The 14,686-nt window shown below is 33.2% G+C and overlaps 1 protein-coding gene across 1 annotated transcript; it reads right to left on the bottom strand.

Moving 5' to 3' along the window:
• Positions 1-443: 443 nt before the first annotated feature.
• Positions 444-14,053, bottom strand: SHP1 (K-box region and MADS-box transcription factor family protein). The gene is made up of 8 exons (XM_021418315.2): positions 13,820-14,053; positions 5,191-5,272; positions 2,895-2,956; positions 2,652-2,751; positions 2,479-2,520; positions 1,421-1,462; positions 1,161-1,338; positions 444-674 (listed from the first exon to the last, which is right to left on the bottom strand). Exons 1-7 carry the CDS (start codon positions 13,999-14,001, stop codon positions 1,162-1,164), a joined length of 687 nt encoding a protein of 228 aa, XP_021273990.1. The 5' UTR covers positions 14,002-14,053; the 3' UTR covers positions 444-674; position 1,161.
• Between the last annotated feature and the right edge of the window lie 633 nt (positions 14,054-14,686).

Below are 14,686 nucleotides of genomic sequence, written 5' to 3'. Positions count from 1 at the left end.
CCTAAAACAAATAAATGTGTATAAATTAGAAAAGGGTTGTTCTCATAATCTCTAGTTGACTCTTTTTAGTAGTTGAATATCTGAGACTTTGATGAAACATAAACATAAAATGAGGACCATATCATGAGTCATGTCAACTGCGTATCCATAAATGTCATGAATGAATCTGTTAGAGATGTGATTACATCAGGATATAATACTTCCACAAGTATTTTTGTTACACAAATATACACATTCAGAGCGGGGAACAATATGATATTGGTTCCTCTTGACCTGTGATTGATTTATATTTGCTGTTTCAGAGAGGTGCTTTGCTATATATATATATATATATATATATATATATATATCCAAGCTGAACAAGTCTATACCAAATCGAATAACTAATCATGTCACAGCATTCAATCTAGCGTTTGCGTAGAACAAATAAGCGAAGGAGAAGATAAGGGATGAAAAATCAGCCATGTTATCTAGTGTCTGGGAGCATAATACAAGAATAATCCTTTCCGCAATAACACAGTTAAAAAGGGAGTCCAGTACTGATGATAACCGAAGTTCCTTAGTTTCATGATAACAACTAGTTTTCAACTATTTATAAACTATACATACGTCCAAGCTTATATGCTTAAGCAGAGATAAAGTCGGTAGAACGTGGCCGCCTACTTGTGTGTCAACTGCAACCAAAAAATCCCAAAAAAAAATATGAATCAGAATATGTTCCTATTCATATGTATTGTAGTTATGAATAAGGGAATGATCAAATAGCAATTTTTATTCAATGCGTGCTGTCATGCAGAATCAAATTACCTATTATGAAACACAACAAATTGCAAGACATGAGGCAATAACCTTGCACATTAGACTGTTTAATGCTTCAAAGTTAATGGTTGAATAGCATACTATGCATGGTATGTATGGTTCCAGACTTCCGCCAATGCTACATTTTTAGTTTGCACCATATCAATTCTTCTATGGCTACATACACATGTTAATGGTCTTCCATTCAATTCACTGTTCTTTCCTTAACACTTTCTCGATAACTTCTGCCAGTATGTCCTTCTGTTTCGTAGTAATTAAGCAAATGCATATTTGATACGCCAAATGTAATATTGGTTAATGGTGGTAGAGTCTAACATTTAATTGTAGATGGAAGAGAGAACCTTATACAAGTTGGAGAGCAGTTTGGTCTTGGCTGGAGTAATCATTACTGGGTTCCAGGAGGTTTACGGGGAGAAAGTTCCGATTATAGGGTTGTGAAGTCACAGTCTGGAAGACAGACCCTTGTATCAGGTTCGATTGTTGTTGCTGCTGTTGTTGCGCTCTTTCATTTTCAGCTATCTGCATCATCCGACAGTTACTGGTATGATTACATCTAAATCCCTCCATTTACGACTGAAAGAGGGCAAGAGAGAGAGTATACCTTTGCTCGCAGGTACATGTTATCATTCTGCAGCTCAACTTCCTACAAAATGTGCCCTTACAATTGTTAATAAGAAGAGGACTTTGATTTAACCATGAGCGTTTGATCCATGCATCACAAGCAAAATAGAGTTCAATGTACTAGCGAATCTGGGTCTCGCAAGGACGTTCAAGTCCATTTTAGGACTCAGAGAACCTACTCTTTCAATATATGCTTAATTGTTTGTTACCACTAATACAGTAACTCAAAGCCTAATCTGCATAGAGGTTGAACATGGAGAAGCCAAGCCATGAACATGTCAAGTTCGCTCCAAAGCTGTGAGCCATTATAACTGGTTAAAGTAGTACGGATTACCTAGGAGTTGCAGGATCATCTACAAGACCAACCAGAAAGACTTAGCCACTTGTCATTTTTGTTTTTGCTCAGCCAAAATAAAATTTCATTAAAAACACTGAAACTACAGTGTGTGAGCCTAAAGACTCACTGGTACAAGCATCTGCATGCAAGCACTTGTCATGTTAGAATTGATTTAAGTTGCAGGCATGTACTGCAGTCAACCCTATCAAGAGTTTCAAGGTTAATTTTGGCATAAATTGAGATTCACAGTAACTGCCTTTAAAGTTTTTCCTTATGGATCGTAACTGTCCATGCAGAAGTTGGCCCTGTATTTACAACTAGTTAACACTATTTGAAAGGATTCATACTTTGTAAAATACTATTTGATAATATTCGTCTCTTTTTATAGTTTTGCTTTGGTAAAAGATTCTGAAAGATAACAATCTAATATGTCAGAAGGTTGGTGTTTGATATTCCTAAACCTTCTGAGTTTGTAGAGGTTTGAGTAACTTGCAAGCCACTATAAGGGCGTTATCATCCTGCTTTGACAGAAGTGATCAAATGAGCACAACAAAAACTGCCTCAAATTACTTGTTTTCATCAATCAATAACTGAGTTTGTTTCATTATTCATATCAATTATCATATAGTATCTTCAAGAGTTAAACAAGAATATATATAACAATAAAAATGATGATAAATAAAGTAGGGATGAAAATTTACCCTCTTTTGCATGAACTCGATTTCTGCAAATAGTAATTCGTTCTGGTAGAGATTAAGAATGTCAGTGAATAAGGAAATTTGCTTGAATGAAAATAATAATAATAAATAAAGAAGAGGGAAAGGATGCAAGACTTTAATATATATTCCACAACACCCTGGATGAAGCACTAAACCTTTTTGGATCTGATTCTACTAATTCCTTTCTCTAGTCTTCCCTCCAGGTTCTTGAGCTCCTTAAAAGTCAAAGTGCTAAGAGCCTCACCAAGGATATGCCTGGAAGAAACATCATTGATGAAACTTTTCCAGTAGAGAATGTATCAAGAAGGAAACTGAACAGGAAAAAGGACACAAAAATACCATGGACTATATCTTTGAGTGAGCTTGAAAACCAAATAATATATACAGCCAGATATTACCTGTTCATGTTCTGGACATCGCGAATTTGTCGCCGGAGTTTGGAGGCTTCTTGTTGGTAAAACTGAGGTGATTTATAAATAGAGATGGTATCAGGGTTAAGCAAGCATTAGAGTTAAAGCGATAATCCCCTTAGAAAAAGGGGTTTACTATACTTCTATAAGCATAAGCTTTTGGGATACCTGAGTAACTGTCAAGTGTTAGGACTCAAGAGGAACTACTCTTGTGAGAACACAGAAGCACAAGTTCAAAATGAATTCTACTTGGGAAGTACTTAATAGCTACTAGTGCAAGCCCTGAATATGGGGATCCCAATACATGTCTGATTAAAATGACTACAACACCAAAGTTTTAGCTTGACCAAACATGCAACAGGTGGGTTTAAAGCTAGACACTCAATTACAGAAATATGCTTTATACTAGTGCAAGATGCAGCATCAGCAAGCATTCTATGTTTTAAACGATAAATCTGTGATGACCACACAAGAAACATATTTTGAAGACACAATTGATGATAGGAAACACCCAATAGAATGAGTTGCAAAACCACGTTAGTAGTATTTTCAGGAAACAAGATGGAATCTGTTGATATTCATTCCTTGTTTGTCAGGAAGGCTTCCTTGAGCAGTGACTTAATTTCCCATCCAACCAGCTATAACTGCTCAACATGATTTCTGCATTTCTCTTCAAAAGTGGAAGGCAATTTACCAATTAAGATTTAGGCGCTCACTGGTGAAATTTTGTTCCAGTTCAAGGATTTGAACTGTGGGACTTTTGTAGCTATCTTCTTACTAATAAAATAGACTTTGTTTGAGCAAAAGAAAGAATTACCCCTTAAGATTCTGACCTTCCTTTCCCTTTCGTTTCTTTCCATGTTTAGACTTATAGGTGAGGATAGCATAATCAATTGTAGCATAATATCTGTTATCTATACAATAGCCAAAAAGACACTCAATAGCCTCAGGCAGTTATATATGATAAATTTTTGCCAGCCAAAAAAATGCAAACAGATTGATATATATATATATATATGTATGTATATAGAAACTGTAGCTGCGTATTGGCCAAGTATAATATTGGCTTCGTTTCATGGGAGGCATGGGATTTTCTCAAGATTTTCCCATTGCACAACAGCAATTCTTTTAAATCCATTTAAACCAGTACAATCATATGTGGTTAGAGGTGGAGTTAAGAAGTTTAGATAATTTTTTTTTATAATTTTCAAGTAATAAGATCAAAATTTTAAAATAATAAATATAAATATAGTTATATACACGTACATGCGCACACACATATAAACGTAGATATTGATATACTTAAAATTTAAAAAAATCTATTACTCCACTCAATTCATAAAGGCTCTACTATGGTCCCTCTTTGATTATTCACTATTTGTCTATTAAGTGAGAACATCAACTAATAATTAAATAAAACTCTTTATTTATTTTTCTATTTTATTCACATGTAAAACTTTTTATCTTTTATAAATAACAATTCAATGGATATCCATAAGCATTCACACACATTTTCATTTTTTTAAACATCTCCAGTTCTTTTGTTTTTATTTTTATTTGTGAGACGAAATTCAAAGAATATAGGGTGAAAATATCTTTTACTAAAGTATTATTGTAATTTTAAAGCTTTAGTTGGTCCATTTCCTCTTCTCAATAGTCATTACTTAGAAGCCAACTCCCTTATAATGTGGTTCCGGGTTGAGGGTTTGGAAGTAAATGAGAAAGATTCTGGTTCTTAAATCATGCAACTGAATGGCTTTCGGTTGTGAAATGCTCCAAGTCCCATACATAAAGAGACTGTTCATAACAAAGAAAATTTTCTATTAAGTATAACCTTGTATTGATCACCATATAGAAAGCCCACAGCAACATGCTTGTTTAAAGTATTAATTGAATTAACCTTCAATCGGTTTTCACAAGCTTATAACAAGAATTGTTTAAGGCCACCTTCTAACAAAAAAGTAGCTCTGAACATTATCATTTCAGCATTCAGGTACAACTCATGCTTGTAATATCCTTTTGCTCTTATTTCCTAATAGTAGTTGTGTAAGTTGATTTAACTTCACAGAGCAGTTCTTAGTTTATAAGCTATATAATGCAGAAATATTTTTGCAGAAAAGGGTCCTAAAGGAAGTGGTTATTCATAAGTTGTAAAATGGATGTTACAAGAAAGGATGAAATGAAAGCATCTTAAGATTTTCTGATGAAAAAAACTGAGCCATTAGTTTGTTCAATGAAAGACCATTTTTAATTTACTTCATTAGCTAAATTATATCGAACTTGCCTGAGTGTTAGCTTCAGCAACAGATCCTGGGTTTGATGCATCTGCAGATGCTTTCTTGTATCTGTCAATTGTTGTTCTGACACTGCAAAATTATCAACAGCACCTCAGGTTATATGAATGAGGTTCTATATGGTCTGATCACAAAAGCACCATCTCATTCATCATGCTTAAAAACCTTACTAGCACTTGATATTATTCATAGAAGTTACACATATGTAACAGAAGAAAGCTAGTCAAATATTCAAAAGGGTTCACTTTTCTAATCAGGTGGACTATATGAAGAATAAAGCATATTTCACTAAATGCTCGTGGGGAAAATATAACCTCATCAATCCATTAAAATTCAATAATACAGCAATAGATTCACTTGGAAATTAATTTAAATCTTATCTTAAAAAAAAAAAATCAAAACACTAGTTCCCGAACTTAGAATGCCATAGCTAAGAGCTTTAGAATCACTCAGTGGTAAAACGGAAAGCCGCAAAAAGCCTTTGAATGGTAACAAATGAGCCCTGGGAAGCTAAAGTTAACATAATCACTAACACTGAAGTAACCTATTTTTAGATAATGAATTATTCTTAGATAATCACCTTCAAAACAGTGACATAATAATATTGTTGTTTTCTATAAAACTTCAGCCTTTAGTGTTTACTATGCCAAAACGAATAGGAAAATATTGTCAAAAATTATGCATATATATGATGCTGATAAAACTATTAGAACTTTATTTGATTGATATTTTTATTATTTATTTTTTAAAAAATAAAATATAAAGAGTAAAAATATCAACAAAACGGAGTCTAAAAAATATGAATACAGTACTTTCCTATGAATAATGTAATAATGTAATACGTTTTTTTCGATAATGATCATGATTTGACAAGACCTAAATGAAAGCAATAGAATACGAAGAATTGGAAAGTGGAAACTACTAATAGTGGTTCCAATGAACATAACACCTGAGAATTAATACACACTGCTCATGCATTTCATGACTTACAAGTGGAACTTTGGAAGACTGGTTTCTTACACAAGAATAGTAAGATGGAATAAGAGTACCAACACAATGGACAAATCTGTGGTGGCTACTGATTATCCATCAGGCTTTCACGTCATGCCAAAAGGCCTAAGAATTTCACACTCTCTTTGAAAGAGACAACTGCAAGACCAATAGGCCAGATAATTTCGACACATCTCTATATCTTTGTTCTCTTATTGGCAATTCATACATTAGCCTGAGTTGTTGAATTCATTCTTCAGACAAGTGTGATTGATGAGGCCCTAACAGACCATTTTTTTGTTTTTGTTTTTGGGTATATAGACAAAACCATATACAAATGATGCAACATATTTTGTATTTTATTCAGTACAACATCTGAAAAAGCCAAAAACAGTCCGGGTCATATATAAGGGGGAATATTATATAATCATGAGGCTAAAGAAACTTGTAGAAAGAGAATAAGAAAGAAATAGTGTCAATTGAACGTGCATGTCCTTGAGATCAGGAGTTGTCTACACCAGAATATGCTTGTCCGTTCATTTTCTAATTTAAATATTGCTCTTTTCGGTGTACACAACCATCATCTTTGACTCACCTCAAGTTGATGCCATGCATTAAATTTTCGTAACAGTAAGTATTTGATGGTGCACCATTAGTTTATAAATCTACACCGTATGAGTGAATCACAACTCCTAATCTCATAAAAAAATTTTAAAATCCTTATTAATGAATGTAAACCTTAAAGTGATGAGTCGTAGTTAACTGACACTATATAGAATCATATAATAGCGGTGTATTAGACATAAAACTTTTCTTATAGCCTAAGATATCTTAATATCTTGCTATGAGACAGGTAATAGATGAGAATGACTTATTCATAATCATGTCTTACTAAAATGAAGTGAAACAAAAGTGCCAAGATTTAATCACTCAGCGCATTCAAAAACTACTATAAAAATTTCCAAAGAGAATTGTATCTCAAGACTCTTTAAGGAAATGAGTGGAAAAAGGGGACATCAGGGCAGAAAGAATTCGATACAAGTAGCACACAAATGAAAGGTCTGGTTCAAGTACAATAATGAGAAGTGATCCTAGTTGCAACCAAAGAGTAACCTGTAGAGAATGGCGTTTAAGGAATTGAAACAAAACACTCTTGTCCTTGCCAATTAATGGACAAGCCAGAACCAGAGAAGCAAGTTACTCCACCAACCTGTTCCTTAACAAATAATATGCAGTAATTGTGTCGTATCTATGTGGGCAATCTTAAGAAAACTTCTAGTCATTTATATATTTTTTCTAGATGCCGTTGGACAATGAAAAGTTCCCTTGCAGGAAGGACGCCTCTAACTGTCTAACATTCAACTAATGAAATCGGTTTCATGTACACTACAACGTGGAAGCCTCCTGTGTGTGTTAGTGATAGCAATTGGCCAACGCTGCGTATATATTTTTGCAGTGTCAAGGACACTTCTGCATAGGGGTGGTTATAACAGGGGCAAATTTGATGTTAGAAATCCTTGAAGATAGAGGGCACCAATTGTACAGCTTTTGGTGGATGAATCCTGGGGAGGGTCTCATGGTCTGAATGTAAGACTGATGTAGGAGTATATTATTTAGGTTACTTGCACTCAAAAGAAGTTTAACTTATGTTATTTTCTTATATATATATTTATTTAGAAATTGTAATAATCCCACGTAGGAAAAACAAGAAAGCTTTCTTTTTATGAATAGTTATATAAAGCCCTCTTGAGTTAATTGTTAGACACATTCAAGTTGAAAATTAATAAATAATATTTTCTTTAGTAAGTAGGAATGCTTATTTTGTCTAGGCTCTTTTTAAAAGAGTAAGAGATTTTTAATATCTTTTGTTTCACCAATCAAAGTAGGATTTTGGCCATTATTCACCTTAATGGCTAACCTTGCCAAGATTGGTATTCACCTTAGTGAGGTTTCTAACCTAACCACGAATGGTGTGTTTTACAACTTCTCGATGTCTTCACAACACACCGACATCAGTTTGGTATCAGAGTGATCATTATTCACTACGTAGTTCAGGTTCATCTCAGGTTTCAACTCTCTTTGTTCGGGTAATTCTATTTCTTTTATTGTTTTATAGTTCTATCATATTTTTTTTATTCTGCATCGTCACATTATCATCACCATATAACAAAATGTCGTCAAGACACTAAAATCGTCAAAGAAATGTTCATGAGATTGAGGTAGAGGAATTATGTTGCCAAATTTAAGAATTACAAGAGTAACTCGCAAGATGTGATGCTGCTCAAATTAATAATAATAGTTCTAGTAATAAAGATGGACTTATATATCAAGTGACAAGAGTTGGATTGGAGGACCAGTTGCTACACACTCTTGATTTAAGTGGTAGAGAAGTTAAGATTGGTTGATTTTCATAGGAAGTTACATGCAGAGGATTATTTGAATTGGGAAAAATTAAAACCATTTTATGATGAATATGATGAGGAGATAGAGGAAATTGATGCTTATCATGCACAAGGTAAGTCCTTGGTGGTACAAACACAAGTCAGTGAGCTATTAGAAAAAGGTCTAGTATGTGAAAGTAAAAGTTCTTGTACTTACCCAGCTTTGTTAAAGAAAGATAGCTTATGGACGATATGTGTGGACAACTGCGTCATAAACAAGATCATAGTCAAGAATTGTTTTCCTATTCCTCGATTGGATGGGGTGCTTGATCAACTAGTTGGTTCCAATATATTTTTAAAGATTGATTTAAGGAGCAGATATCATCAAAATTAGAATGAGTAGTGGACATGAATGAAAAACAACCTTCAAAACACCAAATGAATTATTTGAATGGTTGGTGATGTTATTTGCTTATCACATTCGGAAAATTCATGAAGAGGTAAAAATTACCTTAAAAGCCAGCAATGTAGCATATTCTTTTACTATCAATCAACATCATCGTAAACAAGAATTTGAGGTGATCAAGTACTTGTGCACTTGAGGCAAGAAAGATTTCTTAAGGGTACTTATCACAAGCTCAAATCTAGAAAGTTTGGACCTTGTAAGGTGCTAAATAAAATCAATTCAAATGCCTTCTTAATTGAATTGCCACCTAAGTGACAAATCAATCCTATTTTCAATGTTTTGGATTTGTATCCATTTGATGGATTTGATGGGACTGCATCTACTATAGACACTTAAGTTTAGCACCTTCAAATTGCTAAGGTTAAAGTTATTAAAGAAGTGTTAGATGTGAAAGATGTTTGATATAGACAAGAGAACCTATGCAAGCGATTTTATTTTTCTCCAATATAGGGAGAATGATACAAGACTATATTATTTAGGTTACTTGCGCATTAAGTTAAGTTAGACTAAATTGTCTTTTACTTTACTTGTACTCAAAGGAAGTTTAGGTTAGGTTGTTTCCTTATATATTTATTTATTTAGAATTGTAATAATTCCATATAAGAAAAATAAAAAAGTTTTCTTCTTAAGAATAGTTATGTAAAGCCCTCTTGGGTTAATTGTAAGAATATTTTCTTTAGTCAGCGAAAGTGCTTATTTTCTCTGACTCTTTTTAAAAAAGTAAGAGATTTAAGAGATTTTAGTATCTTTGGTTTGGCCAACTAAAGTGGAATGTTAGTTATTATTTAACTTAGTGGGGTTTTCTAACTTTGTCAAGATTAGTGTTCATCTTAGTGGGGTTTCTAACCTCGCCACGATTAGTGTGTTTTACAACATTCCAGTGTCTTCACAACACCTCAGCGTCAAGGACTCACCAAAGCATTCCTTCCTTTTTTGAATTAATGAAAGAGCTTAACTTTCAAAAAATAAGTTATACAGATATGAAGCAACAATAGAGAAGAAAGCAGACAATGCCTAAATATTCCTAATTTAATGGCAAATATCAAACAAAAACTTCAAATTGATCTCCCTTTTGTATGTTAAAAAGTGTAATAGTGTTCATTGAGCTGATGCCAAATAATTTTACTAACACTTTTTACTTTCATGTTATATTTTTCATTGTTTATGTCTTTAGATACACACAAGTAGACTTGACAATCCGTGTTTTCATGTCTTAAACGTATCAAACATGATTAGACATGAAATACTTTAAGGTTAAATATGAATACAACGCGAATAACATTTTTGTCTTAAATCTGAAACACGTACATGTATACGTTTAATAATTGTATAATAATATGACACGATTAACATGTTTGTCAAACGTGTCAATATATAACACGACATGATTAATAACATAATTAACACGATTAAATAAAAATATTTACAATTAAATATAATTTTATTATTTAAATTTAAAATCAATAATTATAAAAACAATTATAACAAAACAAAATAATAACAACATTAAATATAACAAAATAAAATTCAAAATTAGGGTTTGGGCATGGCATAATTACATTATTATCTTTATAAAATTTAAAAATCTTATTAAAATAATTGTTTAAAATTATTTAAGTAAAGCTAAAATAGCATTTAACTATTAAATTTTAACAAGTTGATAAATGTGTTACGTATACACGTTTAAACATGATAATATGATTAAACATGTTTACACATTTAAACATGATAACACAATTAATTAAACATGTTTAAACATATTTTAAATGTATTATTCGTGTCCGACACGTTAAGATACGAAAATTTTTGTGTTCTAAACGTGTCAAATACAAGTAGACATGAAACATGTTAAGACTAAATCTAAACTTGTTTAACTCCGTGTCTTTCCGTGTCATGTTAATGTGTTGTGTTTAAAATTACAAGATCTACACACAACAATCCTTGATTTTCCTAACCCAAATATTTAGATCAAAGCCATCAACTTTTGGGAAAACAAAACTATGTTCTGTTTGCATAATGTTGAGTTAGGATGAATAATATTGTTTACATTTGCCAATCTTACAAATAATATTGTTCAAGTTTGATCTTAATTATACCCTCCCTTTCAAATTAAATATCCACTTTTCACTTGACACAGAGATTAATAAAAATATTTTGACTTTAACTCATGTAAAAATTCATATCATTGATAAACTCATAGCTTTTAATATCGAAAAATAAAAATTAATATGAAAGGTAAAAGAAATAAGAGTTGTAAGTGTTTAAAAGGGAAAAATGAAATTTAGTAGTAGGATTATAATAGGAGTAAAAAATAATTTGGCTTAGATAATCCATAGTTCATCTTATGAAATTTACTAGTAGTTGAATTTCGATTAAAAAAAAATAAAGAAAAGAGAGGTAGGGAAAATACTGGGAAAGTTGATAGGCCAACCACTGCAGAAGAAACTATGGCAGCACGTTTCTCCATAGTAACTAGCTATTTCCTTAATTTTCTCGAGCTACTGATTGGTTGCCTCAGCCACTCTGGCACGAGATCCCCCAATATGATTGGCTGGAATTCTTTTTACTTTATGACGATGAAAAGCGTCACCAAGCCATTTCACAACATGTATTGACCAGAACAATCCTCTAGTGCCCAGATCAACCAATGCAAAAACCCAACATGCTATGAAATATCTTTGGGTTTTTTACTACTAGTTTCTAAAATATGGTTTCTTTTTTGCAAAATGAAATTGCATGAAAAGAATTTGTAACTTTGGGTGCCTGGGAATTCACTGACTGAGTTGAAATCAGAGAAAAAACCAGCTGCAGGCAGCAGCCTATGCTGCACGCTCGAAGACAGTGCAGAGAACCCCATTGGTTCGTACCCTTTTTCTCCCTTCCCCCGTCTCCCCATCACTTCAACTTTATCTCTCTCTCTTGTGATATTATATATATATATATATATATATATATATATATTCTCTTTTTCTTGTATATTTATACACAAGAAATGCCTGACTTCTGGTGATAGTCATAAATTTGTATGAATGAGTTTTGTTGAGATCATTTTTATATCTTTGTTTTAGAGTTTGTAGCATAGAAACGGTGAAGCACATAAAGCCATTAAACTCAACAACTTTGTTTCCCAAAAAATGAAAGCCTTGGTTTGTTTCCCCTTCATTTTTTTTTCTCTCTTTCCCTAATTAAATCAGAACAATAATAATAATAATAATAATAAATCATATGTACCCGAAAAAAAAACCACTATCAATCAATAAAATTCATTGGTCATGTAGTCTGATAGTTTTTATTACCAGAAAGAAATAGTTTAGATTTTGAGGCTTTCACTTTAGATTTTATGATCATGTTGACAATGCAGACCTTGTAAACCTGAAGCAGCATGTTACCGCATAAATGAAAACTCCTCTTTTTACAAAAAAAAAAAAAAGCAAGCGTGGAAATCAAGAGTTGAAGAAACTAGAGAAAGCGATCAAGGTATGTTTCACCGTTTGAGATTTGAAAAAGAATAAAAAAGAAAAGAAAAGAAGAGCAAGCAATGAGAAGATAAAAAAGAGAAACCAAATAAAAGGAATCATTGACACCAATATTCGTCAGTAGTGAAGAACTGAAAAATCTTATCTGACGTGACCAAAGATTCGTATATTGTATAACTAAGACAAACACAGCTAAGCTTAACGAAGGAAACCCTAGGCTTGTGCACCCAAAACGGTAAAGAAAAATAGAGTAAACCCAGGATTCCTTGTAATTTGTTCTAAGAAAATTTAATAGATACCCGTCTCAGTTTTAAAACCCTAATCTTCAAATTTTGCAGTTTCTACTACCATAAAGAAGCGAAGAAGATTGTTAGAGGAAGCGACTCAGGAACCCTTTAGTCTTTAGTCCATAAACTTCAGACAGAATATAAGTAAAGACTAGTTGAGAGAAATACCCGTTTGGGCAAAACCCTCACTTAAGATCTGATTGGGTGATTGATTTTGTCACACATCACAATAGACCCTTACCTTAACTTTGACAGACAGACAGACAGATAGCTGATTGAAGTAAGATTTGTGACGACAAGCGTAAGGAACACCAATGACTAATCTATTTAAGGGTTCATTTTACTTGTGTTTTGTTGAACTGACATGGGTTTTCAAAGAATCATCGAAAGAGATGGGAGATATGGGGAATGGGCTAATGAGAGCGTGACACAGTTTTTGTTTGTAGGCTGTAGCAGACTGGTTTCTTTTTTTTTTCCTTGTGAGCTGTGGTAGCTGACATGTGGAGAGAGAGAGAGAGGAAGTAAGAGAAAGAGGCTCTCCTTTCACCCATCTGCGTTTATCATTACAACCCTAGTTGTTGCTCTTAAACCTGCTACTGTTACGCCATTTCAGATCTGCATATCTATCAAACAAAGAGATGAGAAGAGAACTAGAGAAGGAAGGACACAAAAAAGAAAAGAAAAGAAAAGAAACAAACCCTAATTAAGGCTAACCAAGTACAACAACCAAACAGAAAATTAGAAGTCAGGAGGACTATGTAAATCTTTGTTAGAGGAACTCAATCTACTGACAGACACCCAAGAAAAGAAATTTCTCAACTGCAAAAAAATCTTATGTTTTACTGCAAAGGAAAAAGTCCTTAAAAAAGATGTCTTTAGTAGAAGCCTGCACACATATAACCATCAGCATACATAATAACTCCAATCATGAAAAACAATTTGTTGATGAACAAACGGAAGAAGAAAATAGAAGATACCAGTGTAATATTAGAAGAAGAAAGGCATTGAAGTAAATTAACCTGTTGTTAGCATATTCATAGAGACGGCCACGGCTGGAGAAGACTATGAGAGCAACCTCAGCATCACAAAGCACAGACAGTTCATAGGCCTTTTTGAGCAATCCATTGCGGCGCTTGCAGAAGGTGACTTGTCGATTAGTGGTGTTCTCGATCCGCTTAATCTCAATTTTACCTCTTCCCATTTTTTTCTGGGAAGAGCTTTCCGGTTCTTGATTAGGAAACTCCGTGGTTGAAGGCTGAAAAACAAGCAAACCCCAAAATTTGATAAACTTGAAACAAAGATAACTATCTTTTGAGCCTTTGATCAATTTGGACGACACCAAAAACAATCAAAACACAACCTATACTAATTGGTTACGTTAGATTTTGGTTTATGGGCTCTAACCTGGTAAGGAAACCAAGGAAATGAATTAGGAAGACAAAGGAGGAGAAGTTCCTGAATTCAACTCTTCTCCTTCTTTTGATGAAGATAGTTTAATTAGAGTAACAGTTTTGAGTTGCAAAAAAAGGAAGTGTGCTGCTTTAGCCGATGGACATTTATGGACAGAGAATTGACCCCTTAACAATCACCCAACGCAAGGTTTATTTTCTACTTTTATTATTATTATTATTATTATTTTTGTTTCCCTCTTAGTAGAGATCTCTAAAAGCAAGCTATATATATAACTTTCTTAGCTAAATTTCTATTGGAGGAGTAGAAAAAAGGAGAAATGGTAGGGATGCTAAAGAGGGATGCTTGATGTTCACTTTGAGATTCCATTAACCGTCCATTTCTTCTTCTATGGGAAAAGGAGAAGGGTATGATGAAAGGGCATTTTGGAAAGTGACCAGCAATGGCCTTGAATGAGACCTTGTGCGTAGTTGCTC

The sequence above is a fragment of the Theobroma umbraticum genome, unplaced genomic scaffold (genome assembly GCF_002168275.2).
Source record: "Theobroma umbraticum cultivar Fairchild unplaced genomic scaffold, ASM216827v3 scaffold_44.0, whole genome shotgun sequence".
Taxonomy (NCBI): Eukaryota; Viridiplantae; Streptophyta; class Magnoliopsida; order Malvales; family Malvaceae; genus Theobroma; species Theobroma umbraticum.
The sequence above is the reverse complement of the archived record's forward strand: the minus strand, read 5'-3'. Positions and strand labels throughout refer to the sequence as shown.

What these genes read in the sequence shown, in the direction of transcription:
- SHP1 (XM_021418315.2), bottom strand. Translation starts at nt 14,001, where the DNA reads ATGGGAAGAGGTAAAATTGAGATTAAGCGGATCGAGAACACCACTAAT. An exon ending in TTGCTGAAGCTAACACTCAG is followed by an intron (nt 2,957 to 5,190) that starts GCAAGTTCGATA and finishes AAATCACCTCAG; the next exon opens with TTTTACCAACAAGAAGCCTC. An exon ending in GATGTCCAGAACATGAACAG is followed by an intron (nt 2,752 to 2,894) that starts GTAATATCTGGC and finishes TGTTTCTTCCAG; the next exon opens with GCATATCCTTGGTGAGGCTC.